Source organism: Electrophorus electricus, chromosome 12, assembly GCF_041902795.1.
Source record: "Electrophorus electricus isolate QZ-2024a chromosome 12, ASM4190279v1, whole genome shotgun sequence".
Classification (NCBI taxonomy): Eukaryota; Metazoa; Chordata; class Actinopteri; order Gymnotiformes; family Gymnotidae; genus Electrophorus; species Electrophorus electricus.
This window is the reverse complement of record NC_137508.1, coordinates 11,703,604-11,729,859: the sequence shown is the minus strand read 5'-3', so window position 1 is coordinate 11,729,859 and position 26,256 is coordinate 11,703,604. Positions and strand designations below refer to the sequence as shown.

The 26,256-nt window shown below is 46.1% G+C and overlaps 3 protein-coding genes across 6 annotated transcripts in view; 2 read left to right on the top strand and 1 right to left on the bottom strand.

Annotated features, from left to right (window-relative positions):
- Positions 1-10,318, top strand: part of lrpprc (leucine-rich pentatricopeptide repeat containing) — a 29,616-nt gene extending 19,298 nt beyond the window's left edge. The window contains exons 26-38 of one of the 2 annotated variants that reach the window (XM_027011538.3): positions 728-796; positions 907-997; positions 1,688-1,830; positions 2,111-2,258; positions 2,509-2,635; positions 4,681-4,769; positions 5,052-5,256; positions 6,259-6,389; positions 6,564-6,679; positions 8,393-8,467; positions 8,648-8,732; positions 9,237-9,379; positions 10,077-10,318. In XM_027011538.3, coding sequence (XP_026867339.2) covers positions 728-796; positions 907-997; positions 1,688-1,830; positions 2,111-2,258; positions 2,509-2,635; positions 4,681-4,769; positions 5,052-5,256; positions 6,259-6,389; positions 6,564-6,679; positions 8,393-8,467; positions 8,648-8,732; positions 9,237-9,379; positions 10,077-10,142 — 1,488 coding nt within the window. In that variant the 3' untranslated portion in view covers positions 10,143-10,318. The remainder of the gene's footprint in view (positions 1-727; positions 797-906; positions 998-1,687; positions 1,831-2,110; positions 2,259-2,508; positions 2,636-4,680; positions 4,770-5,051; positions 5,257-6,258; positions 6,390-6,563; positions 6,680-8,392; positions 8,468-8,647; positions 8,733-9,236; positions 9,380-10,076) is intronic. The other variant, XR_014126660.1, reaches the window with a different exon arrangement.
- Positions 10,319-10,443: 125 nt separating this feature from the next.
- On the bottom strand, positions 10,444-15,891 carry abcg8 (ATP-binding cassette, sub-family G (WHITE), member 8). Of its 2 annotated transcripts, XM_081725001.1 has the most exons (14): positions 15,514-15,891; positions 15,329-15,355; positions 14,918-15,022; positions 14,589-14,736; positions 14,167-14,405; positions 13,582-13,714; positions 13,150-13,419; positions 12,888-13,050; positions 12,691-12,786; positions 12,334-12,533; positions 12,164-12,240; positions 11,471-11,738; positions 11,252-11,379; positions 10,444-11,142 (listed from the first exon to the last, which is right to left on the bottom strand). In XM_081725001.1, exons 1-14 carry the CDS (start codon positions 15,889-15,891, stop codon positions 11,005-11,007), a joined length of 2,370 nt encoding a protein of 789 aa, XP_081581127.1. In that variant the 3' UTR covers positions 10,444-11,004. The 2 variants fall into 2 exon arrangements, with proteins under 2 accessions (XP_081581127.1, XP_035387509.2); XM_035531616.2 differs by lacking the exon at positions 15,329-15,355.
- On the top strand, positions 15,890-25,991 carry abcg5 (ATP-binding cassette, sub-family G (WHITE), member 5). Of its 2 annotated transcripts, none has more exons than XM_081725002.1 (13): positions 15,890-16,053; positions 16,971-17,092; positions 17,466-17,602; positions 19,475-19,573; positions 19,705-19,837; positions 20,475-20,614; positions 20,828-20,957; positions 23,027-23,240; positions 23,390-23,595; positions 24,521-24,659; positions 24,924-25,109; positions 25,262-25,374; positions 25,526-25,991. In XM_081725002.1, exons 1-13 carry the CDS (start codon positions 15,890-15,892, stop codon positions 25,651-25,653), a joined length of 1,911 nt encoding a protein of 636 aa, XP_081581128.1. In that variant the 3' UTR covers positions 25,654-25,991. The 2 variants fall into 2 exon arrangements, with proteins under 2 accessions (XP_081581128.1, XP_026867371.2); XM_027011570.3 differs by having other exon boundaries at positions 25,469-25,984.
- Positions 25,992-26,256: the final 265 nt, after the last annotated feature.

Here is a 26,256-nt window from a genome sequence, read left to right as displayed (position 1 = left end):
AAGGCCCCTCTTGCTCTACTGGCCTTTGTCCTGTAGCACAAGGCCTCGGCTGGCTAATTAAAATCAGCACGGCCGCATCCAGATGCCAGCGGTGGCCTGGTTGGAGGCAGCGGGTGTAGCGCTGGAGTGCCCGGCGGGTGAACCTGTTATCTGTAATTGTGAGATTATTAGTAATGGCAGGTCATTAAGTGAAACGGATGTAAATGATTTGATGTAATTAAGATGGTTAGGTAGCAGTGCGTGAGCAGTGTTCTGTGTGAGTGCCTGCCTGAGTGTGTGACCTGTGTTTGAGAGGCACATCAGGGTGAGGCTATTTTTAGAGAGGTGACATCTCTGATTCAGGCATACATTTGGTAATGGTAGTGTCACACCTTAGCAAGCAATATATTGCAATTCAATGAAAGAGGCTTTTCTATATTTATTGTACCTCATCTATCTTTGCCAGTAGTGTGTGTGTGTGTGGGGAGGAGGGAGGTAAGTGAGAGGCTTAGGTCCAGATTAAGGGTGCATTTTTATAGTTCAGATTCCAGGCCAAAGCAGAACCTGATACATTGTCACACAGTCCTGGTTCTCCTAGCGTTCACACTGACCAAAAGCTGTGTAAAAGTCATATGGCTATGTACCATCCTGACTGAATGGCTTTGACGTATATTTTTTTGACGATAACTATGATAATACCGTCCCAAGAGCTTTATTTGTATATGAAGAACGTGTATTTGCTTTATAGACCCCAGGTTTGAGGGCGAAACCCGGGCGACTGCAGTGGTACGCTGAGAAGTGCATTGGAAGCAATCAGGTGAGGAAGACACACACACACACACACACACACACACACACAAGCTCATAGTTGCCCCCACTCCTTGTGGCTAGCCTTCCTGACCCTGTTGTGTCTCTCTCCTCTGGTAGATGGAAGCTCTGGAGACAATGGTGGACTTGACCGCGAAACTGTTCGAGTGCGACCGAGATGAGATGTACCACTACCTGCTATGTCTCTGCAGTAAGCTCTGCCTCTGTGTGAATGTGAGCGTGAGAGAGTGTGTTAGTTTGAGTGAGGGAACGTGAGCATGTGTGTGCATGCATGTTTATGGCAATGCACAGCTGTGGCGGCGTGTAGAGACCCAATTCATGCGGTGGCGCTGTATTGCAAATCAATCAGGTGTGTGTGTCTGTGTGTGTTTAACAAAACTGCAGTCTCCGAGGCCCACACACACACACTTACCCTCTCAGCACTTGATTGTTCTCACAGCGTGGAACTGAGTGGCAGCAATAGCTTCCAGCCGAGAGATGAAGTGCGTGCGTGTGTGTGTGCGCGTGCGCGTGCATGTGCACTTTTTTTTCTTTTTTTTTTAAACCAAAGATATACTTGAATATGACTCTGAATAGAGCACACGTCCTGTTCCGCCACCGTCCCATGCTCCGCTGTCCCTCAGGCAGTCCCCTGCGGGCTCACGCCCACCGCAAGGGGACTTCTTTCTGCAGCTGAAACTGATACGTCCTCGTCCTCAATTGTGCGCACTCTCTCCGGCCACCAATCCGCCTTTATGCCGCCGCAGTGAGCGTGCAGGACGCGGACTGCGTGGTCGAGTGGGCAGGGGCGGAGACCCGCCCTCCGAATTCAGCTCCCCTTTCGGGGCGCGTGCGTTCACGTGCTGATGTTGTATGCAAACGTACTCCTCCTGTCCCCCAGAGGACACTAACGACTGGAGCAAAGCAGAGGCTGTCTGGACAAAGATGCAGGAGGAGAACGTCATTCCACGAGAAAGGACCTTGCGCCTGCTCGCAGACATCTTCAAGACCAACAACCAGGAGGTGCCCTTCGAGGTGCCTGAGGTAAAGCAACCCAGCAGTGTCACAGCGTTCTCTTCTGTGGCCTACGCTGTCCTATATACCTCAAGGTCCTCTGCGGGTCTACGGGGGTTGCACGCTGTTGCCCCAGCAGTGTGTCTCGAGTTTTTCGCTCCGGTCACACGACCCGTCAGGGAAACACGACGCTCGGTTTTCAGACTCGCAGCGTCTTTACTTGTGCCAATCTGAAACAGCGGCGCTGTCAGAATAAGCAGCGTGTATTTTGTGTGTGTGTGTTCGTGTGGGTGCTGTCTTCTGTGCGCAGATGTGGTATGAACAGCATGAAGCTAAAGAGCATCATGAAGCTGTCAATGGGGAGAGAGCAGCTTTCAGGGCTTCCTCTCTAAAAGAGGCGTCTCCCTCCCGCTATCAGCTCAGAGTCATGGCTCTCTGTAAGAAGAGGAAAGTCCAAGGTATGTCCTTTACTGCCCAACATTGACTGCATTCTGTTTACGGTTCTTAAAAGATGAAAATCTTGTTACCGGTATTTGTGATGTGGGGGGAAAAAAATCCCCAGAGTTGCTATAGCTTAGTTTTCCATGTGACACATGCAGCTGTCAAAGTTACATTTTAGATCAAGGCTAGTTATCAGTCTGTAAATGTTCCCTGCTGCTGATGGCAGTTGGTGGTCACTAATGTCGTTGGGTGCTGTGTACCATGCAGAAGCCTATAACGTGTTGAAGGAGGCTGAAAGGCTGGGCAAGGCCCTGGTCCCTGCCTGCTACGATGCCCTCATCAAGGCCTTGCTATCCTCCGGTAGCATGGAGGACGCAATGGCAGTCAAAGACATGTGAGTCTCATCCACTGCCCTCTCTCTCGCGCTCTCTCTCTCTCTCTCTCTCTCTCTCTCTCTCTCTCTCTCTCTCTCTCTCTCTCTCTCTCGTCTGGAATGCACCTCAATCTCTCACTGTCTCACGCGGTGTCAGGGTCATTAACCTAGTTCTAGCCCCCTGTGTACCTGCTTAGAAAGTCTGCTCCAGCTGAATTGGGTAGCTCCTTAATCTGAAGCTCTCGCGCATACAAGGGGTGTGCAGTTTGCCCTTTTGTTCTCCGCAGAGCTTGGCCAGACATTTGCTTTTATGGCATTTAGCAGATGTCCTTAACGAGAACGACTCGCAAAAGCACTTTAGTTGTTCATCTCAGAGCATCGTCAAGTTGCCTGCATAGGTTGCGTCAGCGCTGCAAGCTAAAGTCCGGCGCTAGAGGAAACGGCACGAGTGCAGTTACGGAAGACGGGTCAAGTGCAAACATAGAAATGTTCTTATGAGTGCTTGCTCGGATTTAATTAAAGTGCTTTTCATAGATGAGAGTCTTCCGTTGGCGTCTGTAGACAGCGAGGTACTCCGCCGCTCGGCCGGCTTGTGGAAGCTCGTTCCACCAGTCTGGTGCCAGGATGGAGTCTTCATGCTACGAGCCCGGACGTACTTGAAGGGCTTGACGTACAGATGAGGTTGTGACCATTGCCATCATGTAGGAGGGAACAGATGATGATGATGATGTTGTTTATTCTTAATATTTACATTTATATAGCGCCTTTCCCAGACTCAAGGATGCTTTACAGTCAGATATCATCTTTTACTTATACACACCAATCTGTTTTTGGCCTTGTAGGCAAGCACCAGAGTATTAATCTGATACGAGCAGCTACAGGAATTCGTTTGGGGGTAACATGGAAATACACAAAAAGGCCTTTTCTGTTTCACAATCCTTCTGTGATAATGGAATGGAGGAATGGAGGCTGAGTTTGCTCTTTGTGTTATGCTGGAAGATCTCTGAATGAGGGCGGGTATCCCGCACAGTATTGTGAGATCTACAGCAGGAGTCTTGGGCAGTTTGTCCAGTGTGGGAGGGGTCAGTCCTCAGAGTGTTTTGATTGGGCTAGAAGCCTTACTATGCTTTGTTTAATGAAACTGAGAAGAAGGTCTGGAAGACACATTCCTGCTAGTTTCATTTTATTAATGCTTCTCTTCATGAATGGTTTGTTGTGTTTGTTTGTTTTTGTTTTTGTGTGTATTGTATGTTTTCTAACTTTCTCATCCAGGTTGGGGGTGGGGCCCAACAGTGGTTAAAAGTGAAGTGAGACGCCCAACACGTTTACTTTGGTGTGCACACTGGCCACTTGACATAAAAAAGAAGCGGGAAGGCAGAGCCCTGCCACAGCAGCTCACGTCCTAATCCTACCAGCCGTGTGTGTGTGTGTCTGTGTGTGTGTCTGTGTGTCTGTGTGTCTGTGTGTGTCTGTGTGTGTCTGTGTGTGTGTGTCTGTGTGTGTGTGTCTGTGTGTGTGTGTCTGTGTGTGTGTGTCTGTGTGTGTGTGTCTGTGTGTGTGTGTCTGTGTGTGTGTGTAGGAGGAGTGAGTGGCTTCGTTGGCCTCTTTGGCAGATGTTGCCGTGAAGCGAGGTCTGCGGGTCTTAACGGACAGATTAAGGGAATTGGGAACAGAGGAGTGGTGAGATGGATGGGGCTGTTTGGAGTGGTGGGGAAGAGAGGAGAAGACGAAGTGAAAGATGATCTCTCTCCCCCCCCCCCTTATCCGCTTGATAAGAGGAAGTCTGGCCACACTAGGCCCATCGCCATGGCGATAAGGAGCTCTGGTGGCTTCTCAATCGGGTGGCGGGACTAATCTGGAGACAGAGAGGCTAAAGTAGAAAAAGAAGATGCAGGTTGATGAAGGTTTTAGTGATCAAATGATGGACAAAAGGAAAAGCTAGAACTCTGTGAAAAGGCAGGGAAGACACCCACACACACAGATGTCAAAGTCACTACCAAGCTTGTGCAAACTCGAGTTTTTTTGCCAGCTAGCCCCACTTACATCCCCCTGGTTCTTCCCCACAGTGCAGCCAATCACATCACAGGGTTCCAGCTGAGCGACATGGCCCACAACCTTCAAATCATCACGCAAGTGAAGCAGGAACGCCCCCAAGGTTGGTCGGAGGGCCGCCGTTCTGGTCAGGACTTCCTAAAGGGTTTTTGCCATCTGCCTCCACTTGCATACAGCATGGTCTTTGTCTACAGACAAGCTTACCTTACCGAGATGTCTCTCTCTCTCTCTGTGTGTGTGTGTGTGCGCGCACGTTCTATTTAACAATGTTTTATAGGCATGATTAAGTTTCATTATTGCCAAAGCAATTTAACATTAACCAGGAAAAATAGAAAAATGTTGAAAGAAAGCAGAAAACAAACCTGCCTCTCCCTCTCCTTCCCAGATGCCCTGGCTAGTCTTAAAACCATGCTGCAGATGGACCAGGTACCCTCCCAGCTGGCCCTCACCCGATTGGTCCAGGGCCTCGGTAACCATGGAGACATCAAGGGCATCCAGGAGGTGGCGAGCTTAATTAAGTCATTAAGCCCCTCCCTCAACATGTCCAGCATGCTGTTTGTAAACAACATGGCCCTGGCCCACATTAAAAAGTAAGCTGTTTTCTCTGATGTCCTTCATCAGATATGCAAACACTTTAAGGACCTCTGTCAGAAACATTCTGTTTCTCTGGAAACTCTGCACCTTTGAATATCTCTCTCTTTCTAGTCTACAATCGCGCTTTCATTACCCACATGTCTCTCCCTGTTTCTGTTCTTTTATTGCTCTTCAGGTGTTGATGTCCATTGACCTATGCTTTAACATTTGGCTACAGGCCTGGGAAGTTTAAGGCTTGCGAGGGAATGTGTTTCCTTTGCAGATCTTCCACAGTGTGCACTTGACTAAGGAAAGCCGTGTCAAACTTTTGCTTTTGAAAAGTTGCTTTTGTTCTTTGCTCAAGTCCATATTGCTGAGTGCACGGGTCTCTCCCTCCCCAAAGCCCCTGTCTGCCGGATTGGCCACTGCTCTGACTCGAGTCAGCTCTCCCTCTGTGCCTCCTCCCCCTCTCGCACTTCTCCTCACCCCCCTTCATTTCTTGTCCATTATTATTCCAACCTCAGATCGGCAGTGACCGCTAGGGCCACACGGGCTGAATAATTTATCGCGATCCACGCTAATGCGGCCGCCGGTTTCCGGAACCCTTCGTCTCGCCTCTTAAGCAGTCAAGTTTGGCTCATGCGCGCCCGTCACACGTGTCGCTGCAGCTTAGGCCCAGGCGGGGGTCAGAGTTCACCCTGACAGGAGGGAGGTGAGGCAGTGAGGCGTGAGAGCGCGGGTTGCTCTCAGACGGTGCTCCGGCAGCACGACCTGACAGCCTGGAAGTGAACCACGTCAGCCTGAAAGTTCGATGATGTTGTTATTCTAAATGGGAGGGGCTTCACTTCCACCCACTCCACTCAGACATGGACTGCTGGTTGCTTTATATTGCTGTGACATTTCATACCCCCACATTCACTGTGAGGAGAGTGATGAATAGCAAATTGTAAATGGCGATTGTTGCCATTTAAATCAAATTTGAAAATTGTTTTTTCCTCCTGTGTCTTTTCCTCCCTCAGTGGGGACCTTGAGCGTGCACTGGAGGATCTGGAATCTCTGTACACCCAGACCGCCGATCATTCACAACAAAGCATTGCTTTTGTCTTCCGTAAAGTTGTAGAAGCACACAATGACGAAGCGTTCGATAAATGTAAGATGTAACGTTTTTCTCATGTTAGTACGCACAAAATAAGTCCAACAATAATACTGGATATGATGGTATTTTTTGCCAGTTGAATTAAGCAGTATATTGTCATCTTTAACAATGATGATCTCTCTCTCTCTCTCTCTCTCTCTCTCTCTCTCTCCCTTCTCCTTTCCTCAGTGAGGACCATGGCCGAGCGGCTGTGTCATCAGTTTGCCTCGTACAAGCCCGCCACAGACCTGTTCCTGCAGTGCCTGGACACGGGCAGGGTTGAGGAGGCCAGGCAGCTGCTGCAGGTAGCCTCGCTCCGGCAGCGCCTCCGTCCGTTCTCCATCTCCCGGGGCGCTGCTCAGACATGTCGGGCCATTGCAGCTTGCCTTTCCAGTCCGGCGGCCTTTTGCTCAGTCACTCTTCTGGGTGCTGTGCATATTTGGTGCTTGGTTCTTAAGGATGGCCCACTTAAGAAAGGCACTTTACGTAGAGTTAAAAGTCCCGGGAAGTGAGTGAATTAAGAAGTACCTCGGTGCAGGCGTGGGAGCGTGTACGAGGAAAGCTCCGGAAAACAGCAATTCGGGATTCCCAGGACGTCCTATGGTGGGAGCCGTGCATGTCCTCAGAAACATATTTTGCAAGCGGGTCTTGGATCAGACAGAGATCGGGTCAGCCTGGCACAGAGCGACCCCCCCACCAAGGGGCAGTTTGGCGCTTTAACGGCCCTGGCCGATCTGCGCTGAGCCGACGGGGGCCCACTGTGCGAGGAGAGGCTGTTAAAAGCCTCACGGGTCTAACGCGGAGGGGGCGGGTGAATCGTGCATCCTTCACGACTGGCTTTAAAATGCACCGCACACATTAGTGCAGCACTGCACCCACCAGACAACAGACCATCAGCCGTGTCCTGCAATAATCTCTCCAACCTGTAAGAACCAACAGAATCCAGAGTTCAGATTACTGCGTCCTTAATACAGAGTATCTTATTGGGTTCATTACTGATTTTCTTATGGCTCTTAAGATAAGTACAAATGTGAACGTGCTAAGTATTAAATCAGCGCAGTTAGATGTGTGCTGCAGTAGCCATACTCTTCACTAAGAAACTCTACGCTTCAAACCTGATGTCTGATCGCCATCAACAAGCTTGGCAGGGCAGTTAACTGAGGGTTTTTCAGTTCTCAGGCTCCATGTCTTGTTCAGATTGTTATTGTTATACGGGTGTGTTTACTGCCTGGCCCAGTGGTATCCCATGTGTTGTGTGGTCCCTCGTTATTGCTTTGATGAAAAAACTCTTGTCCATGCATTGAAAACATGCAGGATTTCTGCCCCTGGTTCCAGTTCTTTTTCATGTAACAAGGTTTACGGATCGTGAATACTAATCTGTATTCAGTCGTGGCTTCTGGGCTGTTCAGTTTTCTGGTTGGAGCAGTAGAAGCAAGCAGCTGATCCCAGATCAGTTTTTAGCACTGTCTTTCACCTGTAGCATATTAAGCTAATGAAAGAGTGCAGAAATTATACGCCGGCGTCTGGAAGCAGAGTGTGCATACAGATTTGAATCGGAGCCTTTATATGACTAAGTGTAGATAATTATGCTTCAAATTGGGCTGGCACTGTACATTTTAATTTTCATAAAGTTGGAAACACGTGTCCGCCTGACTCCCTGTTACTTATGTAATTAACCTTCAACTGTAGAGCACTGCCTTGAGTTTTCAGATACAGAAGAGTATGGATACCATTAAACACGCGCGCACACACACACACACACACACACACCGCAAATACAAAGGCCTATATGCTGTTTCTGAATGATCCTACCATCCGGACATCGTATTCAGTCTGTGTGCGCTAATTTCGGGTATTTTCAGTTTAAGTGTGCAATGTTAAGGTTTCTCAGTGCAAGCGTGTTGAAGTATATTTGGTGCGAGTATGTTGATGTCGTTTCAATGTGCGCACGCAAAAGTGTTGAGGTATTTTCAGTGCGAGTGTGTGACTGCTAATGTGTTTTCTTTCCATTCTTGTAGCGTTGTGCAGCAGTGGCTGAGCAGAAGACCGCCTTGGTGTCGTACATGGCTAAGGCGTCTCAGTCACCAGGCCAGGTAGAGTGCACACTGTCCCATAGCATCCGCCCCTCATCTGACTGCCTGTCCTCTCCTGGGCTCCCAGCAGTAGTCCTTAGACATGGAGACATTATGGAATATATTGTTGTGGTTGTTCACCGTGAATCTGAGTGTGATCTGGGGATAAATGTTTTATCCTCTATGGGCTGTTTTTTGCAGATTGCTAAGATTAAGAATCTGTTGGAACTCATTCCAGACTTTGCTGAGAAGGAGCTGGTGTACGCCTACATGATGAAGTGTCATGGTAAGTGGGCCGGCCAAGTCGGCCTCGCCTCCGATCGCCGGCCTGGAGCCAGTTGACGCTTACCCAGCCGATTAAAAATGCAGCAGGCAACCCATGCTCTCCAGCGCCCACGAGGAGCCGCTGGAGGTGAAAACACGCGTTTCCTAATGAGGGCCTGCCGCGACGTCTCCCACGTGGAAGTTCTTCTGAAGCTCTTCCTGGGCCGTCAATGCTGCCCGAGCGCATCGCTGTTTAATGAGGCCTGTGGCACCCGCATGGTGTTCACAGCACGGCCGAGCGCACGCCGAGAAGCTCTCTTGCGGCCGAGCACAGGATAAGACGCTCTCTCGCGCCTGAGAGCAGGCCAAGATGCGCTTCCACTTGTACTAACCTGCTCCTACCTTGAACACTATGCTTCCATTAGGTGTCGTCTTCTTTTTGTTTCGTTCCACCAGATATGGCGTGAATCTTGAAGTTAGAAATGACCCCCCCCCCCCTCCCCCCCTTTCTCTCTCCCTTGCTTAGCTATGGATAAGAACCTGGAGGCAGCGAAAGCTCTCTATCGGCGCATGCAGGCGGAGGGGCTGCAGATGAACGAGTTGTCCCTGAAGAGACTGGCACAGCTGTACAAGAAGGCGGGCGAGCCGGTACCTTTCGAGGAGCCCCCAGTACGTGGCCCGCGCCACAGCGGCGCCTTCACACACCACCTCATTTCAGTTTCATACATGCCGGTCTGAAATTTGTTGGCCACGCTGAAGCTTGGTTGAAATTGACTGAGGCTGATGTAAATAGCTGAGACCAAAGCCTCTCTTGGGAGAGCTGATAAGGGCAGATTTGTGCTACTGTTTGCATCTGGCCCAGTTTCCCCAATACGGCACACGCAAGTTATCGACTTTAATTATGCCGTTAATAGGGTGAGTGTACAATGTCGGAGCAACTGTAATCTTCTGAAAGTGCTCACCTTAAGGGAAGAGAGAGCCAAAAAGCAAGCGAGGCCTGGCTTCTGGAGGTAGTCGCCACTTAATTAGAAGGACTTTGGGGAGAGTGTAAATGTGTTTATGTATTTAATCTGGACTTGGATGAAACCAGAGAGGTTTAGTTGGGCTGTGAGGCTCTTACGAGTTTGTTCCAGTGGGAAGCTGTAGATTTGGATGGTAAAACACACATGCACAAACAGCCACTTTTTACAGAACAAATTTAAAGGGAGTTTTGTCATTTGTTTGTGTGTGTGTGTGTGTGTGTGTGTGTGTGTATGCAGCTTTCTAGCTTGCTTTGTAAATTCCTGCAAGTTGCTCTCAGTTCCTGTTTGCCTCTCAAGTTTTACGTTGCCAATTAACCCATGGATCTTTTTCCTCTTTCCCTCAGGAGACTTTCAAGTTCTATGCAGACAAACTAAAGGCCTCCACGTTGCCAAGTCCTGAAGATGACTAGCCCAACCCTCCATTCTTATCGCTACTTTTTTTTTTAAATGTCTGCTTAAATACTGTGTAATGCTGTGAAGTTGATCATAATGTTTAATGTTGAACTTGTACATGATTCCACCGCTGATAAACATTATGCGATGCCATGTACAGACATATTTATGCTAGTAAATGCGTTAAACAACATTGTTGCTCAAATGTGTCATCTTTTAATTTCTTTTTGTAATTGTAGTACTTTAAGAGGTCGTGGCAACCAAATCAGTTTGTATTTGCACACATTTAACCCTGTAAATGTAATGCTGCCTTGGGAGCTATTTAAAGACTTCTCCATTGGAACACCGCACAGATGCTGTCAGAGTTGATGAATGAATTAATGAATGGTTAAAGAATGATAGTTGTCCATGCACTCTGTTGACCAGACTGTATGGACAACTACTGTACATATTTATTTTAATATAAATATATCATATTTGTTCCACCCATATATTAGTATAACTACCACCCACCTTATTGGAAACATGTAAACATGAGCCTGATGCACAGAGATCCATCTTGAATAACACATACAGTAACTTCATAGGTTCAAGTCTGTTATATTTTAAAAATTCTCTTGGCACGTTTATCAGGGTTTTGCACCAGTGCAAAACTTGCATTTCATAACACATTATTAAGCTTAACAATCTTGGTGTACTGAAGGATTAGTGTTTACAAAAAAAGAATTTAAAAAATTGGGAGCAAAAGCCATAGATGGATATCTTGGAGAGTAGTGCTCTAATCGCTTGCCAAAAGAAGAAAAGCCCAAAAAACCTGAAAAGTGAAGGCAGATGGGTGTACCCGGTGCTATGCTGCCACCCAGTGGCAGGATGAATTGCTCACCAGTCCTGAGTGGACTTCTGCTTAATGAACCTGAGCGACATGTAGTAGAGGAACATGAAGACGAGGATCACGGCGATCAGCACCAGGTAACAGGAGAACAGCGGGAACTGGTTCATGTGCATGGCCTCCACCACCTGGATGGGGCGGAACAGACGACACCACATCAGAGGTAACCAACAGAAGCGAAGGCGCGTGTTCGGGGCGAGGCTGGGACGGCGTCTCTCCGGGGCCCCTGGATCTTACTTTGATGCCGTCTACGTTGATGGTCAGGTTGCCGAGCTGAACTTGATATGTGAGGCCGCGGAACTGAACTTGAAGCATTCCGTCGAAGCCCCAACGCATGAAGGAGATGTAGGAGAACCACGAGGCCACTGAGAGAGGAAAAAAAACAACTGTTGGTCAAAAACAAACAAACAAAAAAAGCCCTGACCCAGGGATCACCACTGCTTCACTGGCCCTTACCCGGCCACATGTTGTCCAGGCTTATGACGAAGCCCCCGGTCAGATAAAAGACGGTGAAGAAGGAGTTGCCCAGGAAGGACGAGGTCTGCAGCGTGGGCAGCGCGGCTGCCACGAACAGGGCCATGCAGCGGCTGCAGTACACGATCAGCCACACCAGCAGCAGGTTGAGCAGGAAGCGGTCGGGCTCGGCATTCAGGCCCGCCAGCCAGTAGATGGGCAGACCGTAGACCAGCGTGAAGACGCAGTGCTCCGGTAGTTCACCCAGGACCTGACATACACATCCACAAGCTAATGCGGGGGACCTGAAGTGCAGTTTTACGTCATATAACATCGCAGCTACAAACAGCGACAGCTGTATTTCCAAGTCATATATCACAGTTTTCACAAATTCACCTAAAGAACAGGTGATAAGATAGACCTTATGTATTTTGCACTTCTAGGTATCAGCATTCATCCCTGTATTCTACAGTATTCTAGTTCATTGGTATGTTTAATTCTAACCTACTGTACTGTACTTGGATATATTCTATGAGTAAATGACAAAGCACTCTTGTAAGTTGCTCTGGATAAGAGCGTCTGCTAAATGCCGTAAATGTAAATGTAAGAAGCTTCATGGGGCTCTGCTGCCTCCTTGTGGACAGAATCTAAACTGCTCATACTTGAGTCAGTGCTGCTGCAGGAAGGTGTGTATACCTTGGCAAAAAAGTATGGAGTGACAGAATACAAGCCGTCCTCCAGCTCATGATACAGCATGGCTCTCTCCGAGTGACCTACAGATGCCACAACACACACTTATGCCGGACAAGTACAAAGAAAGAAGGACGTCATCTCCCGTTTGGCCCGTGCGCGTGTTCGCCACTCACACTTGGCTATAACGTCCAGCACCACAGCAAAAGGTGTCAGAGCTCCCATCATGTAGAGGAGGGAAACAGTGTCTTGCATGGACAGCTGCTGCTCTGCTAAGCCAAAGTAAAGGAAGCCGACGAGCAGGGACATCAGCAGTGCCTCCAGGCCGTGCACCAGCAACGTCACCAGGTCGCGGTAGTCGTTGAACACCTGCCGCCTGGCCGAGCCCACAGGAGACATGCTGTCAGCATGGATCCACATGTACTAGAGTTCGGCACGAACTCATTTGTACTGCAATCACTGACACGTGCACTGAATCCTAAGGATCCTGATCCTAAATCCGAAATCCTGTCGATCTACAGGCCAGCACTTACCTAGCCAACGTGGTAAACTGGTGCAGCCGGCCAGGCAGGCGGTCCTCCTGTTTGGACAACGGGATGCTGGTTTCGGCTTTGTTTACGGGAGGGGCTCTGCAAGAGAAAGCACAACGATATCACGCGGCGACCTGCCGTTTGCGTTCGCCCGCCCTCGTCCTCCCGAGAAAACTTGAAGCCTGGGAACAGGGCTTTACTCCTGAAGGCTCTCCGGCGTCGGAGCGTCCTGGTCCTGCCACTTCCACATGAAGTCATCCGTGTTCTTCACGTTCGCCGCGAACTGGACCGACAGCACCCTGACCCGCTCTAGACACTCGGCCTCCTTCTCCGGGCTGCGCCGGTCAACGCTGATCAGGTCCACTGCAACGGAGAGATGCAGTTCAAACACACGGCCGGACCCGCTCGCCCGCCGGGACGGAACCCGGGCTGTGCGTCCCAGCCGGACCCTCCTCCCCTCACCGTAGTAGTCGGAGGGGTTGCAGTAGCGGGGGCACGGGTGTCCCAGGGAGGTGAAGTAGGGCACCATGTCTTTGGCCGGGCCACAGTACACAGCCGAGCCGGAGGAGAGCAGCACCACCAGGTCGAAGAGCTGGAAGATGTCGGAGCGCGGCTGGTGGACGGAGAGCAGGACCAGGCGGTTCCCTCGGGCCAAGCGGTACAATGTGATGACCAGGTTGTGAGCGGTGAAGCTGTCCAGACCTGAAGTAGGCTCATCCAGGATGAGAATGCCTGCGGAACAGGCGGACAGTAAGGAACATCTGAACCTAAAGAAGCTTGGGAAGCCCCGGTCCAATGATTGTCTGGTCCAACGATTCTAAAATAATTCATTTTTACAGATAAATTGAGGCAAAACTGTAGTTACTCGCGAGTCGTGGGTCACGTCACGCTCACCTGGGTTCCAGAGGAGCTGGACAGCGATGCTGACCCTCCTCCTCTCGCCCCCAGACACACCCCGCACGTAGCTGTTCCCCACCCGCGTGTTGGCACACTGCCTCAGCCGCAGCTCGGCGATGACGTCGTCCACCTGCATGGAGCAGCGCTTCGTCAGGCTCGTGCATGAATCAGTCACCCAGAAGGACCCGCTGCTACAACCAGAAAGCCCAGCCAGCCATTAATGGGAAGGTGCCCTAAGTTTTACAATAACTTCACCCTCCTGTTCTTACACGGAATGTGTGAGACCCAGTGGTGAAAGTACTTTCCTGGGCTTTTCCAGTGTCATCGTGATCTTTTTGTCACATTTAGGGATTTGTCTGGGCAAAGACTATGAGCAGCTACTTGGCCTAAACCACTTCCATGATGTTGACATCCTGGAATTCATTCCAGAAATAGCCTTCTGTTGTCTAGTCTGGCAAATAATAAATATGTGAAATCCCGGAATGTCGCTCAGTTTTCCCGTCCGCCTTGTGAACTGAAGGTGTTCGGACCGTGCTGACCTTACTAGGGAAACGGGGACTCTAGCAGTGCGGAGAAGCGTACCCTTTGATCTCTCTGTGCCTGTGAGAAGTGGGTCGGCAAGCGCAGTCTGGCCACGAAGGCAAGCGTCTCGCGCACAGTCAGGTGAGGGAGCAGGCGGTCGTCCTGCCGCACGTGAGCGATGCTCTTCTTCACCAGCGAGCGTGTACAGGCTTTGCCGTTGATCAGGATCTCCCCGGATTTCTTGGTGCCCCCTTCGTCCCGACACGTAATGATGTCCAGCAGGGAGGTCTTTCCACAGCCTGAGCAGGACAGACACGTGCGCTTACACCTCGGCGTGCTAACAGTCCTCATCTTGGACCCCACTCACTGCTTATTTTATCTCACTGATTTCGAGGTTTATTCAGATGTCCTTTCATCTTTACTAAACACTTTCGCATAGCAGGAATTTGAAGCGCCCCCGCCGGACTGATACTAAAGTTCACCTGAGCTGCCGATGACGGCAAGCATTTGGCCGCTGTGCACTCGTAGGCTCAGGTCTCTGATGGCTGTCTGCTTATCCGCGGCCATCTCCCAGGGCATCTTTAGCTCCGACAATCTCTCATACCAGGGGATCTGAGCTGCCGTGTTCACCTGCGACACCGGGCACCCAGAGCAGCATTACGCCGCATGCATTTGTATCCCGTAATGACAAAGAGGACCGACACTGCACAGTTCAGATGAGAGAAGGGAGAACTTGTGTGGAAATGAGTGGATTATAAATGCAGTTAAGTTAAGAATGACTGGTGATGAAATTAAAGAAAGAGTGCAGTACCTCATAGTGCAGATTTCTGACCTCCAGCTCATTGCATCCCCCGCTGTAGGTAAAATACAGGCTACTGTCTTCCTCAGCAGAGGAAACCAACCGGATGTTTCTGTCCTGCGTGCGCAACCAAAGAGTTAAAGAGCTTGTACTGTGTGTTCCAATTCCACAACATACAGCAGTGCACTGTATTACACAGCAAAACATTTCCAATACTAGCAGTCTGCAGACATTTTCCTTACTGCCTTGTAATCCATGACCGCGGTTACCTTATTTAAAGCCCTACTGAGGCATTGTGTAGTTCAAATGGGTGCATCTTGAGATGAAACAGATAGTCCAGTTGTAAAATATTATTAAGGTCTTATCCTTTTTTAACAGATTTATCTCACACCAGTAGATAAGCGCACAACGATGAATCTTTACCTGAATCTTCACCTGGTCCAAGGTCCACTGAAATAATAGCATACGTTTTCATTATGTAATACGGAGCTGTTCGCAAACAACACCCCAGCGTAACTCCTCAACCCAAACCCAGCGACTGTGCTGCCTGCCCTGTGCTGCCTGCCCTGTGTTGCATCTTAGCGCCCCAGTTTAGTCTGTTTACTTGCCCTGGTTTCCTCTTTGTGGGTTCCGCTCAGCATGCTCGCCGGCTGTGCCAAGAAGCAGGAGCCGCTTCCTGAATCGAACACGCTCTTGCAGGACGTGGCACCTGGTGGGCGCGAGCGGTGGAGTCGCCGACTGGGGCCTGAGACCCCTGGGTCTGGGTTGGAAACCTGTGAGAGCACCTGCCAGTCCCTCTGCTGTCTTGTGCTGCTGTAGAGAGGTGGCACTCTCAAAGCCTGCTCTATATAACGCACCGGGCAAAGGTCCACTGATAAGCTTTTCTGTTTATGGTGCCAGCCGCGGTGGAATGGACACACAGGCACGAGAGGGGACCTGGGAGAAACTGCATCCAAGTCTGGGAACCAGCAGGTGGTTGGCAGCATGAGGGACTCCTACTCCATGCAGACCGGATGCCTGAAAAATGGAAAAAGTGAATCTTTCAAGTTTGTGTCTGAGAAGAGGACCAGCAAGCAGAACCCACCTTTGCCAGCCCAAAGGCAGCCGTCCTGCAGCCTTAGCGTGAAGAAAGCCTCCTACACAGTCAGGTAGGAATGTTCCCTCATCGAAACAAAGTTTTTAACATACACATTTACACTGTCATGTGAGCATCACACTTCGATAATGATCATTGCTGGCAAACACCTGGCAAACTGATGTCCATCAGGAACTAATACTGATTTTTATCAAATCTGGCTCTCTGCTGGCTGCCTTAAATGTACTGCCAAATGAAAAGCATGTTAATGCTGAAAATGTCTTCTGAAATAGAGGCTGGCAAGTGTTGCTGCTCACGTGAAAGCGCCTACAGAGATATTTTATATATCTATTTATATATTTAAAAAAACAACTGAAGGGCATAACAATGTTCACACTGGATGAAAAATTGTACGCTCAACTTTATCAGCTTTCTCTTTTACAAACAGTACACTGCTTGAAAATGTCCTATGATATTTTATTTCTTATACATTATTATATTATTATATTTTAGATTTTATAACTATTTCAACAATTAAAGGAGCAACAAGTCATGTTTCCAACTATTCTTCTTCACATTATGAAGCAGACTGTCACCTAGTGTACTGGATGTTTCAAAGATTCTGTTCTAAATCTATTTTAAACAAGTTCTATGGAGCATTAGCTGCTTCATTTGAGGACTACAAAGCATTTGATTCTTCATCTCATGTGAGCTGCTACATCTCATGTGATCTACTTTTAGGTGATAAAATTGACTCATTGCTCCTTTAATTTTAATATCAGATATCATATATTGTAAGCAACCTAATTCTCTACTTTTATCATGAGTTGTTTTTGCTGTCTGAGTAACAAAAAAGTACACTTCTGCTAACTAGAAGTGACTAACACCTAAACCAGTGTCTCCCATATTTGAACATGCTTTCAGGTCTGTGTTTATGTACAGTGGCATCATTTTCTGTATGCTGTCTGCTGTGTTTGCTGCTTGTGTAAGTGAGCATGTAGGGCCCTGGTGGAACCTCAGCTCCTACAGAAAAAAATGGACACGGCAGATCCTGAACGAGGTGATGCTTCATGTGGACAGTGGCCAGATACTAGGCATCCTGGGGAACTCAGGTGAGGGTCCTCGTGGGCAGGTTTGTGTATGTAGGTATTTTAGATGAACATCTCAGGAGGCAAGTGCCACTGTGGGAGGGAACGCATCTGAAGTAGAAGGATGGCTTGTGTATTCTCCTGCTAACTGGCAGCTATGTATTTCAGTGGTATATTTCAAAGGGAAAATATAAATTTTTCTCTAATAATGCTGAATCTGGAACAAAAGTAGCTAAGAGTGAGCTTTAATAATCACTAGTGTAGTGATGGTAGTGAAATCACTTTTTAGTAATTCATAGCATACAAATTGCTCACCAATTACACCATAGGCAAATACTATGATGCTGACATCTAGAAGCGCCTTCCAGTGTGTCTGAATAGTAGTGTCTCTCTTCAGGCTCTGGGAAGACCACTCTGTTAGACGCTATCGCAGGACGGATTGGAAAAAGCGGCACTCTCACTGGTGAAGTGTTTGTGAACGGAAGGAAAATCAAGCAAGACCAGTTTCAGGAATGCTTCTCCTATGTGCTACAAGTGAGTAGACAAACCAGTGTGTACAGATAAACCAATGAGTACACAGACACATGTGCAAGGTGTGTGTGAGCTTGTGTGTTGCTGGCTAACGCTGAGCTGACCTTTGGTCTGTGAACCTACAGTGAATGAAAGAAGTGGGTAAGGGGTATCTGTCTGGGTGAATGGAGGTTAGGTCTGCAAAGCAGCACAAAAAACTTTTACACACTCAATAAAGTCGACAGAGAGGGTACTAAAGTTTCTGTGCTGAAACAAGACTGGTCCTTCTTAATCTTCCTCTAAACAAGTCATGTGTATCCACTGCAAAGTTAAATCATCATGGAGAGACCACACTCATTTGGAGTAATCGCTTATATTATTATAGATATAAAGTAAGGACTACTGGGGGCTATAAGTTAATCCAGTCATTAATTCTGTTCTCATGGGCAAATTGGAGTTGGTGATATTAGAGCATGAAGTCATTATTTAAACACAGAGATACTGAAATGGTCCCTCAAACAGTGCTGAAACTTAAGTTAAGAACTTATATTAAGAACTCAGTCGTACAAGGACATTCTCTTTTGGACCATTCATCACCTCCACCACTTCAACCCTTTTCACGTCAACAAAGAAAAAAATATTTGAGAGATTACTAACTGTCTGGAAACCCATATACTTATTATCATAAAGATACAATTGTTTCATTAAATCCTCCTAGTTCTTACCTCTAAACTACAAGCCACCGTTAACTCCAGGCTTTTAGGTCACTGACAAAATCTCACTGTTAAAAAGCCAAGCTAGCTAGAACTTATGCAACATATTACGATTCTTAAAAAATCCTAATGGTGTCAGCACATATGTCATGGCAAATGTCATGGTATAATGCACATGTCATATACTTTATATTAACATGTTACAAAGAGGTCATAACAAAATCAAGCATTTTAAAAATACTATATACTTCAAATATGGTAATGACTGCTCAAATATCAGAAGTATATTTTAAAATTGTATATATAAATTTCACTGCTGTATTAGAAACATTATAAAATGTTATATCAAAAAAACATAAGACATCATTGGCTGCCAGTTTTTCATAATGATTTCTAAATGAATGTCTTCACTGACATAAAATCTACATTCACAAAGGGATTAAATATAACCATAATATAAAGCATTACTACTCGTGTTTTTAAATAGCCCTGAGGTGTATATTTGCTTGATGCAGTGCTCAAGGGGTCTATGACCTCTCAAACATAGACTCTGCTCAAGTGGGCAGGTTTAGGTGACCTTTTTGGGCACAACCAAAGGTAGTTATACATGGAATAGGATATTGGAAACAATACTGTTATTACTGTCTTAACAAAGGACATAATTAAATTATGATCTGTTTAAGTTGCACTCTTCCAAGAAATTCTGAATGAGCCCAAGTGTTTTTACCTGACATAGTTCCTCCGTGATCATTAGAACTATCAGTACATTTGTCATTACAGTCTTATAACACACACAAATGCACCATGAAGGTGCCGTCGTTAAAGCATATGACAGATGACATGACATGTTTATGACATGGCTATGTTAGTGTTATGACGTAGGGTTTAAGTAACGCATTACCCATATGGCTAATATGGCTGATATAGGTTTTCGTCACCTACATTTAGTTTTTCAGAAAATCCTAAGAATCTGAATAATTTATCTGAATAAGGAATTTTAATGTAAGTTTTAGGGCCTTGATATGATACTTTTGATGAAAATAGAAATGGCTTTACAAACCCCTTCACCGGGCTTCAAATGACAGCCTTTTATGCTCTATTGCATTTGTGGAGTTGATTGTGTGAAAACATTTCCCTGCCATTCCTCTCTAATGGGCACTATCCCTTTCTCACCCGTTCTCAGAGTGACAATCTCCTGAGCTATCTGACAGTGGAGGAGACACTGACATTCACGGCTCAACTGGCCCTGAGGTGGCACTCTGCCCAAGCTATCCGCAAGAAGGTGATTCGCCCCGTGTCACTACAGAGCGTGTGGGCCCAGTTCCATGGACACTACATTTTGTTTGGGTGGAACCTAATGTCGTTACAGGTGTGCCAGTGCGTGAAGCTCACCCACCTGCTCCTATTTCCTAGGTGGATGCCGTCATGGCGGAGCTGAGCCTAAGCCACGTGGCTCACAGCGTGATTGGCGGCCGAATTTTTCCCGGCATCTCTGGAGGAGAGAGGAGGAGGGTGTCGATAGCGAGCCAACTGCTTCAGGACCCCAGTGAGTGCACAGGGCTGCCCTTTCACCTGCCTGGCAGCTCAGTAACCACATGCGTACCTGGCCCACACGTTAGCAACATGAACCAGACAGGATCTTAGTGCGGTGTGAAAACATGTTTGTGAATGCTGCATATGCACACATCGTTGGTGAAAAGAGATGTACGCAGACATAGAGGAATGGAAGCACTGACTGTCCAGCACAGCAGACACAGACTGGGAGAAGGAGACTATTAAAAGACTGAAAGGCAGGGTTATCATAAATATGGAATTAAAGCTGTACTCCTTGAGGGTACCTCTGGGATACTTTATCTGGCTCCTTGGACTTGAATGGCATCCAGGGACTCTGGACCAAGGATTAGTCAAGCCCCTTTTTAACTGAACATACCCTCTGCCAATTATAAAGGTTTTTCATCGTCTGCTGTCTCCAATCAAGCAGGAAATGAATTAATCATGCAATTAATTTGGCTCTAACTTTAGACAAAGGCAAACTTATTAATTGCTCTATTAATTGGATGATTTAATGTGTTAAATGATAATCATCATAAAGTTTCATAAGGAGGACACAGAGTGGAAAAGTTACTTGTCTGCTTTTTCTCTACTTCCTCGTGTTTCTAACGTTCTAACTTGTGCCATCGCAGAGGTGATCCTCCTGGATGAGCCAACCACTGGCCTGGACAGTATGACAGCCAATCAGATTGTAGTGCTGCTGGCAGAGTTAGCCAAGAGGGACCGTATTGTCATAGTGACCATCCACCAACCACGCTCAGAACTATTCAGAGTAAGTGCGAAGATGCTGTGAAGTTGCTAACAAAGGCACACTGGTATTAAACTAGTTTTACAAGCAAGGCAGCAACCTAGATGTCAATCATATCAAATACCATAACAGTCACGTATCCTAGTCATAAATGTAGATGGTTTATCAGGCAAGGTCAAGTCTCAAGGTCAGGATGCAGTAATTAGCAGAAGTGTAAGTGTCTCTTTCTGCCCACAGATCTTCAGCAGAATAGCCATTATGAGCTGTGGAGAGTTGGTGTTTTGTGGGCAGCCTGAAGAGATGGTGGATTTCTTCAGTATCTGTGGCTATGAGTGTCCAGAGTATTGCAACCCCTTTGATATCTATGGTATTGTACCACTAATTAAGTGTTTAATATTTATGGTATTCTACTACTACTTAACGATTTTCTATCAGTTGTATTGTACTATTTCTTGAGGGTTTCATTCACTTTCTCACACCTCTATATCTTTCCCTCTTTCTTCCCCATCTCCTTTATACAGCTTAATGTAAAATAGTAAAATGACTTATTCTTTAAAAACATATTTACATTTACATTTACATTTTGCATACGCTCTTATCCAGAGCGACTTACAAAAGTGCTTTGTCATCTACTCACAGAATGTGTCCTAGCCAGTACAGTAGGTTTGACTTCAAGATACTGTTGAGCAAGAATACTGCGAAATACAGGAATCAATGCTGATACCTGGAAGAAGAGCAAAATAAGAATGAGCACAAGTTCTATAGACAATCTCTAAATCACACAACGATTGGTTCAGCATCACACAATACCCAACAAGTGCTAGAGTTTCAGTTGCTGATGCAGTAGTATGAAATATCATAGGTGCAGGATCAATGCTCATTTAAATATTCCACAAATAAATAAGTCTTCAGTATGTGTTTGAAGACTGCAAGGGACTCTGCTGTCGGAACATACTTGAGGTTCGAAGTGCTTGAGTTACGGATTAGGCTTTAACCATCGTCATCATGTGGGGATGTGCTGGGGGCTGGTCCATTTTTGGCTTTTGTAGGCAAGCGTCAGGGTTTTAAATCTGATGCGTGCAGCTACTGGAAACCAGAGAAGGGAACACAGCAGTGGAGTGAATTGCTTGTCCCTCAGGAGATTGAAGACTAATTGTGCTACTTTCTGGATCAGTTGTAGAGGTCTGATGGCCCGTAGAGAAAGACCAGCAAAGCACGAGTTGCAGTAGATGACAAAGCTGGGTTTGGAATAATACTAGAACTACTATTAGTACTAGTACTAGTACTACTGCTAATAATAATAATAATAATAATAAAGATAATCATCATCATCATCCATTTTATATATATATATATATATATAAGAAGATTCCAGGAGAGTAACTGCAGTGCACTGTAGCAAGAGATGAAGAGATTTTCAAAATTGTACTGAAGTACACACTTTCCAGAGAAATAGAATGTTTCGGACAGATGTCCTTCATCAGCTGTGCAAAAACTTTAAGGATCTCTGTCAGAAACATTCTCTCTATCAGTCTGAATCTCAGCTCTCTCTCTCTCTCTCTCTCTCTCTCTCTCTCTCTCTCTCTCTCTCTCTCTCTCTCTCTCTCTCTCGCGCTCTTTATATATATATGTATAGTTTGTGTGTGTGTGTGTGTGTGTCTGTATAAATTCCCCACTTGCCCTCTGGGCAGTCATTTACCTTCAAGCTTGGGTCCTCTAGCAGAGGCCTGGGAGCCCAAGAGTCCTGTGTATTATATTATCTGTTCCCAGGACTGCACTCTTCTGCATGGATGTTGGATGTTGTTCCTGGTATCTATTGGAGCCATTCTCCCAGTCTGGGGGTTACAGCCCCTAGTGCTCTGATTTCCGTGGGAAATCAACTACAGTTGCCTTCACCCTCCACATCTTTTCTAACTCTTCTTTCAGCCCTTGGTATTTGTCGAGCTTTTAGTGTTCCTTGTTTCTGATGTTGCTATCACTTGAGATTGTGACATCTATCACTCTTCTGTTTGTCCACCAGTACTATGTCTGGTTGGTTAACATATATATATATATATATATATATATATATATATATATATATATATATATATATATATATATATATATATATATATAAAACTCATAAAATAAATATGGAACCCCCCCCTCCAAAAAAAAGTAACAAACAATACACAACAGATGATGGTCAAGGATACAGAGTTAAAGAACAAAAACAGATAGATTAAAAAAATGTGTAGATGCTTAGCTATTATTTGAAAGAGTTGAACCTTGTATGATTAGCAACAGTGTTAAGGTTACTTTAGTTTAAAACAGAGGGAGGAATAAGCCCTCGCCTTATGTGAACTTAAATAACTCTTCGCACTTTTAACGATATTTGCTCAGACTGGAGATTAACAGTCCCTGTCATAATTTAGTGACTTCCTTGTCTACCAGTGGACCTCACCTCGGTGGACACACGCTGTAGTGAGAGAGAGGCTGCCACCTATAGGCGAATGCATGATATAACCTCAGCGTATCAGAGCTCAGCGATCTATCAGAGCATGGTGGACAGGATTGAGAAGAGCTGTCAGCATCCTGACAAACCCGTGATTCCCTTCAAGAGCAAGGAATCCCCAAACTGTATTTCAAAACTGGGCGTCCTTGTTAGGTGAGGAGCTTATATTATCGGCCTTGATCGGTTTAACATTTAGTAATGTTTAACAACAGTTTGTGACCAAATTATAATTTTTTCAGGGAAAAGAATTCTCTCTCTCTCTCTCTCTCTCTCTCTCTCTCTCTCTCTCTCTCTCTCTTCAGGAGGACTGTGCGGAACTTGTCACGAGACAGGATGGGCGTTCTCATGCGTCTCTCTCAAAATCTCATCTATGGGCTCTTTATAGCCTTCTTTGTTATAAATCTAGACAATGATGTCACTAAGGGTGCAGTACAGGACCGAATTGGGATCATCTACCAGTGTGTGGGCGCTTCTCCGTACACTGGCATGCTCAATGCTGTGGCCCTGTGTAAGTTACGTCCGCCTGTTTATCAGATTCAACAAAAGTACATTTGAATTCCGGTGTTTTCCACATATCTGGGCCATGCAAACTGTAAGGCCGTAACGCATCTGCTCTTTTCTTTATTCAAAAGTTAAAGAAATACCCACAAGTCTTTACTGAGAGGAGCACTTAACAACCTCTATGTTAAAAGATGATGGGGTTTCAGAGTTACTCTGAAATGCTCCTGTAATGCATGAAAGTCCACATGCAACTTGGCAAACACTTTTTCAAATAAGATCCACACACCTGAAAGACATTACAGTGCACAGTTATACTTGTTTTTCATGAAATACATTTTCTTAGGGATTATAAACCTTAGAGCAAAAAGCAGGAGAACTGGGCTTCAGTAGTCAAACTCCTTAAGTTGACATGATGGTTCCCAGACCAGGAGTTGGTCTCAACTCCCCTGTCTTCATTTCCTCTCAGTGCATTCAGTGAAGATAAGAGAGGTGAAGGTCCTCTACTGCAGTAAGCAGCTCATAAGCACTTCTGCTTTTCTGTAACTGTTGGTTAGCCTTGAGTTCACCATAATTTTCAGTACTATCACACATTACCTTGCTACTGTATTTTAACCTTTCTCTTACTATGATACGATTCATCTTACAAAGTCCTTTACTGCAAGAATGCCGTGCGAATTGCATAGAAAATATATATAATAATTGTTAAAAAAAGAATATTCTTAAATATATTTAAAAGGTATGTGTGTGAGGTGAATATATCTGTACAGAGCGCCTGCCGCTGAAAGTGAGCCAAAGGTTCAATGTATTAATGACATGTCATAACCAAAAATGTGACGTATTATTACACCTTAATGATGCATTATTAGCTGGTTTGATTTTGGCTTACTTTCATCACCTTAATCCATGTATAAGTTGCCCTTTGTTCCTTGCAGTCCCTGCTCTGAGGGCTATAGCCGATCAGGAGAGCAAGGATGGGCTGTATCAGAAGTGGCAGATACTCTTGGCCTACATTATCCACATCCTCCCCTTCAGTATCGTCAGTGTATTTGTATTCACGTCTTTCCTCTACTGGTGAGTCTGTGTTTTTCCCCTCCGTGGGTGTGTCTCACGTTCACGTGTGGCACCATCTCCGAACTTTAGCCTAATAAGCTTCTTCTGGGGAAGGTGGCATGGCAGGAAAAGGTGTGTGACTGGGTAACTAAAGGGCAAGACCGTGAAGACAACCCATAAAACATGTTCTGCTTGGTCCTTAGCATGTGCTCTATAGTTACTTGTTGATTACATACTGTATCCTTTCAGTCTCTGTGTGTGTGTGTGTGTGTGTGTGTGTCTCAGGACCGTGGGCATGAACCCTGATCCCTGGCGGTTCATGTGTTTTACAGCTGTGATCATGGTGCCCCACATCACGGGTGAGCTCCTGACACTAGTCCTTCTGGGGGTCATTCAAGACCCCAACATGGTTAACAGTGGAGTGGCCTTGCTCAACATAGCTGGGATCATGGTGGGCTCAGGCTTCCTCAGGTAACACAATGATGCTATGATTATGCTTTCTTTCATTTTCTATATGCCACGAATATGGCGTGATCACACAGGCCTACCGCAGTAGAGACTAATATGTCGGCATTGATTCAGTGCTGTGTGTTGCGTGGGTGCTTCTGCTCTTGTGAGAACAGGGGCACTCAGCAGATGCCGTTGGTGTTCCAGTGGCTAAGTTACCTCACCTTCCAGAAGTATGGCTGTGAGCTCCTCATCGTCACTGAGTTCTATGGTTTGAACTTCACCTGTGGTAAGGAGTGCTCCTCTCCTCCCAGGTCAGACACAGGCCGTATTTTAATCAGCAATGACTAATCACCCCCTGACACCCTTCTGCTATGTCTCAGGTATGAATGCTGGTTTCCCAGAAGCGTGTCTAATAAAGGATGGTAATCTTGTTATAGAGCAGGGCTACCCTGGAGCTCTCTCACGCTACACCCAGGACTTTCTCCTCCTGTACGCCTTCCTGCCTGCCCTCATACTGCTGGGGGTCATCAGCTTCAAGATACGAGATTACCTCGTCAGACGCTAAGATTGTGTGCATGCTTGTGTGTGTTTATGTTTGAAAGAAGGGCATGTCCCTGGTTATGTTGTTTGTATATACAATACCTTTGTCACACTGCAATATACATTAAAAACACGATCCCTTAAACTAGCTGATAGTACAAGAATGCATTGCATTGCCTTCGGAGCTCAGAGGTCATTCGCATTTTTCTGTGCAGCTTATCAATTATACTTTGGTTATTGTTGTTAATAGATAATATATTAAAAGATGATCGGTGTGAATGTAGATATTACATTTTGCATAATAAAGCTATAAAAAATAAGTCAAGGTAAAATGTCTACAAGGACATCACTGAGTGTAGCACTGCTTAGTAGTGTAAGGATTATAAAGTGCAAGATTTTTACAATATAATTATAGACTGAAATGCAGTATGTTGTAACGTGCCACACACACACACATAAAAACAACTAATGACTGTTACTACAGGCGTTAAGATTCCAACTGAAAATATTAAGATTAAAAAATACATTTCACACATAAATGTTTCTTAGACTAGTGGCCAGCGCAAGCAACAGCATGAAAAACTACATTCCCAAGAAATCGATTGGTTAATACGTCATCAAATTGCGC

Bases quoted from the DNA above. Each gene is read 5' to 3' on its own strand.
- abcg5 (XM_027011570.3), top strand. From the start codon at position 15,890: ATGAGGGACTCCTACTCCATGCAGACCGGATGCCTGAAAAATGGAAAA. The intron at 16,054-16,970 runs GTAGGAATGTTC...TGCTTGTGTAAG, and splicing joins AAAGCCTCCTACACAGTCAG to TGAGCATGTAGGGCCCTGGT. The intron at 19,574-19,704 runs GTGATTCGCCCC...CCTATTTCCTAG, and splicing joins CCCAAGCTATCCGCAAGAAG to GTGGATGCCGTCATGGCGGA.
- abcg8 (XM_081725001.1), bottom strand. From the start codon at position 15,891: ATGCTGCCAACCACCTGCTGGTTCCCAGACTTGGATGCAGTTTCTCCC. The intron at 13,420-13,581 runs GTGAGCGTGACG...CCTGTTCCGCAG, and splicing joins CCAGCTCCTCTGGAACCCAG to GCATTCTCATCCTGGATGAG. The intron at 12,787-12,887 runs GTAAAGCCCTGT...TTTCTCTTGCAG, and splicing joins ACGCCGGAGAGCCTTCAGGA to AGCCCCTCCCGTAAACAAAG.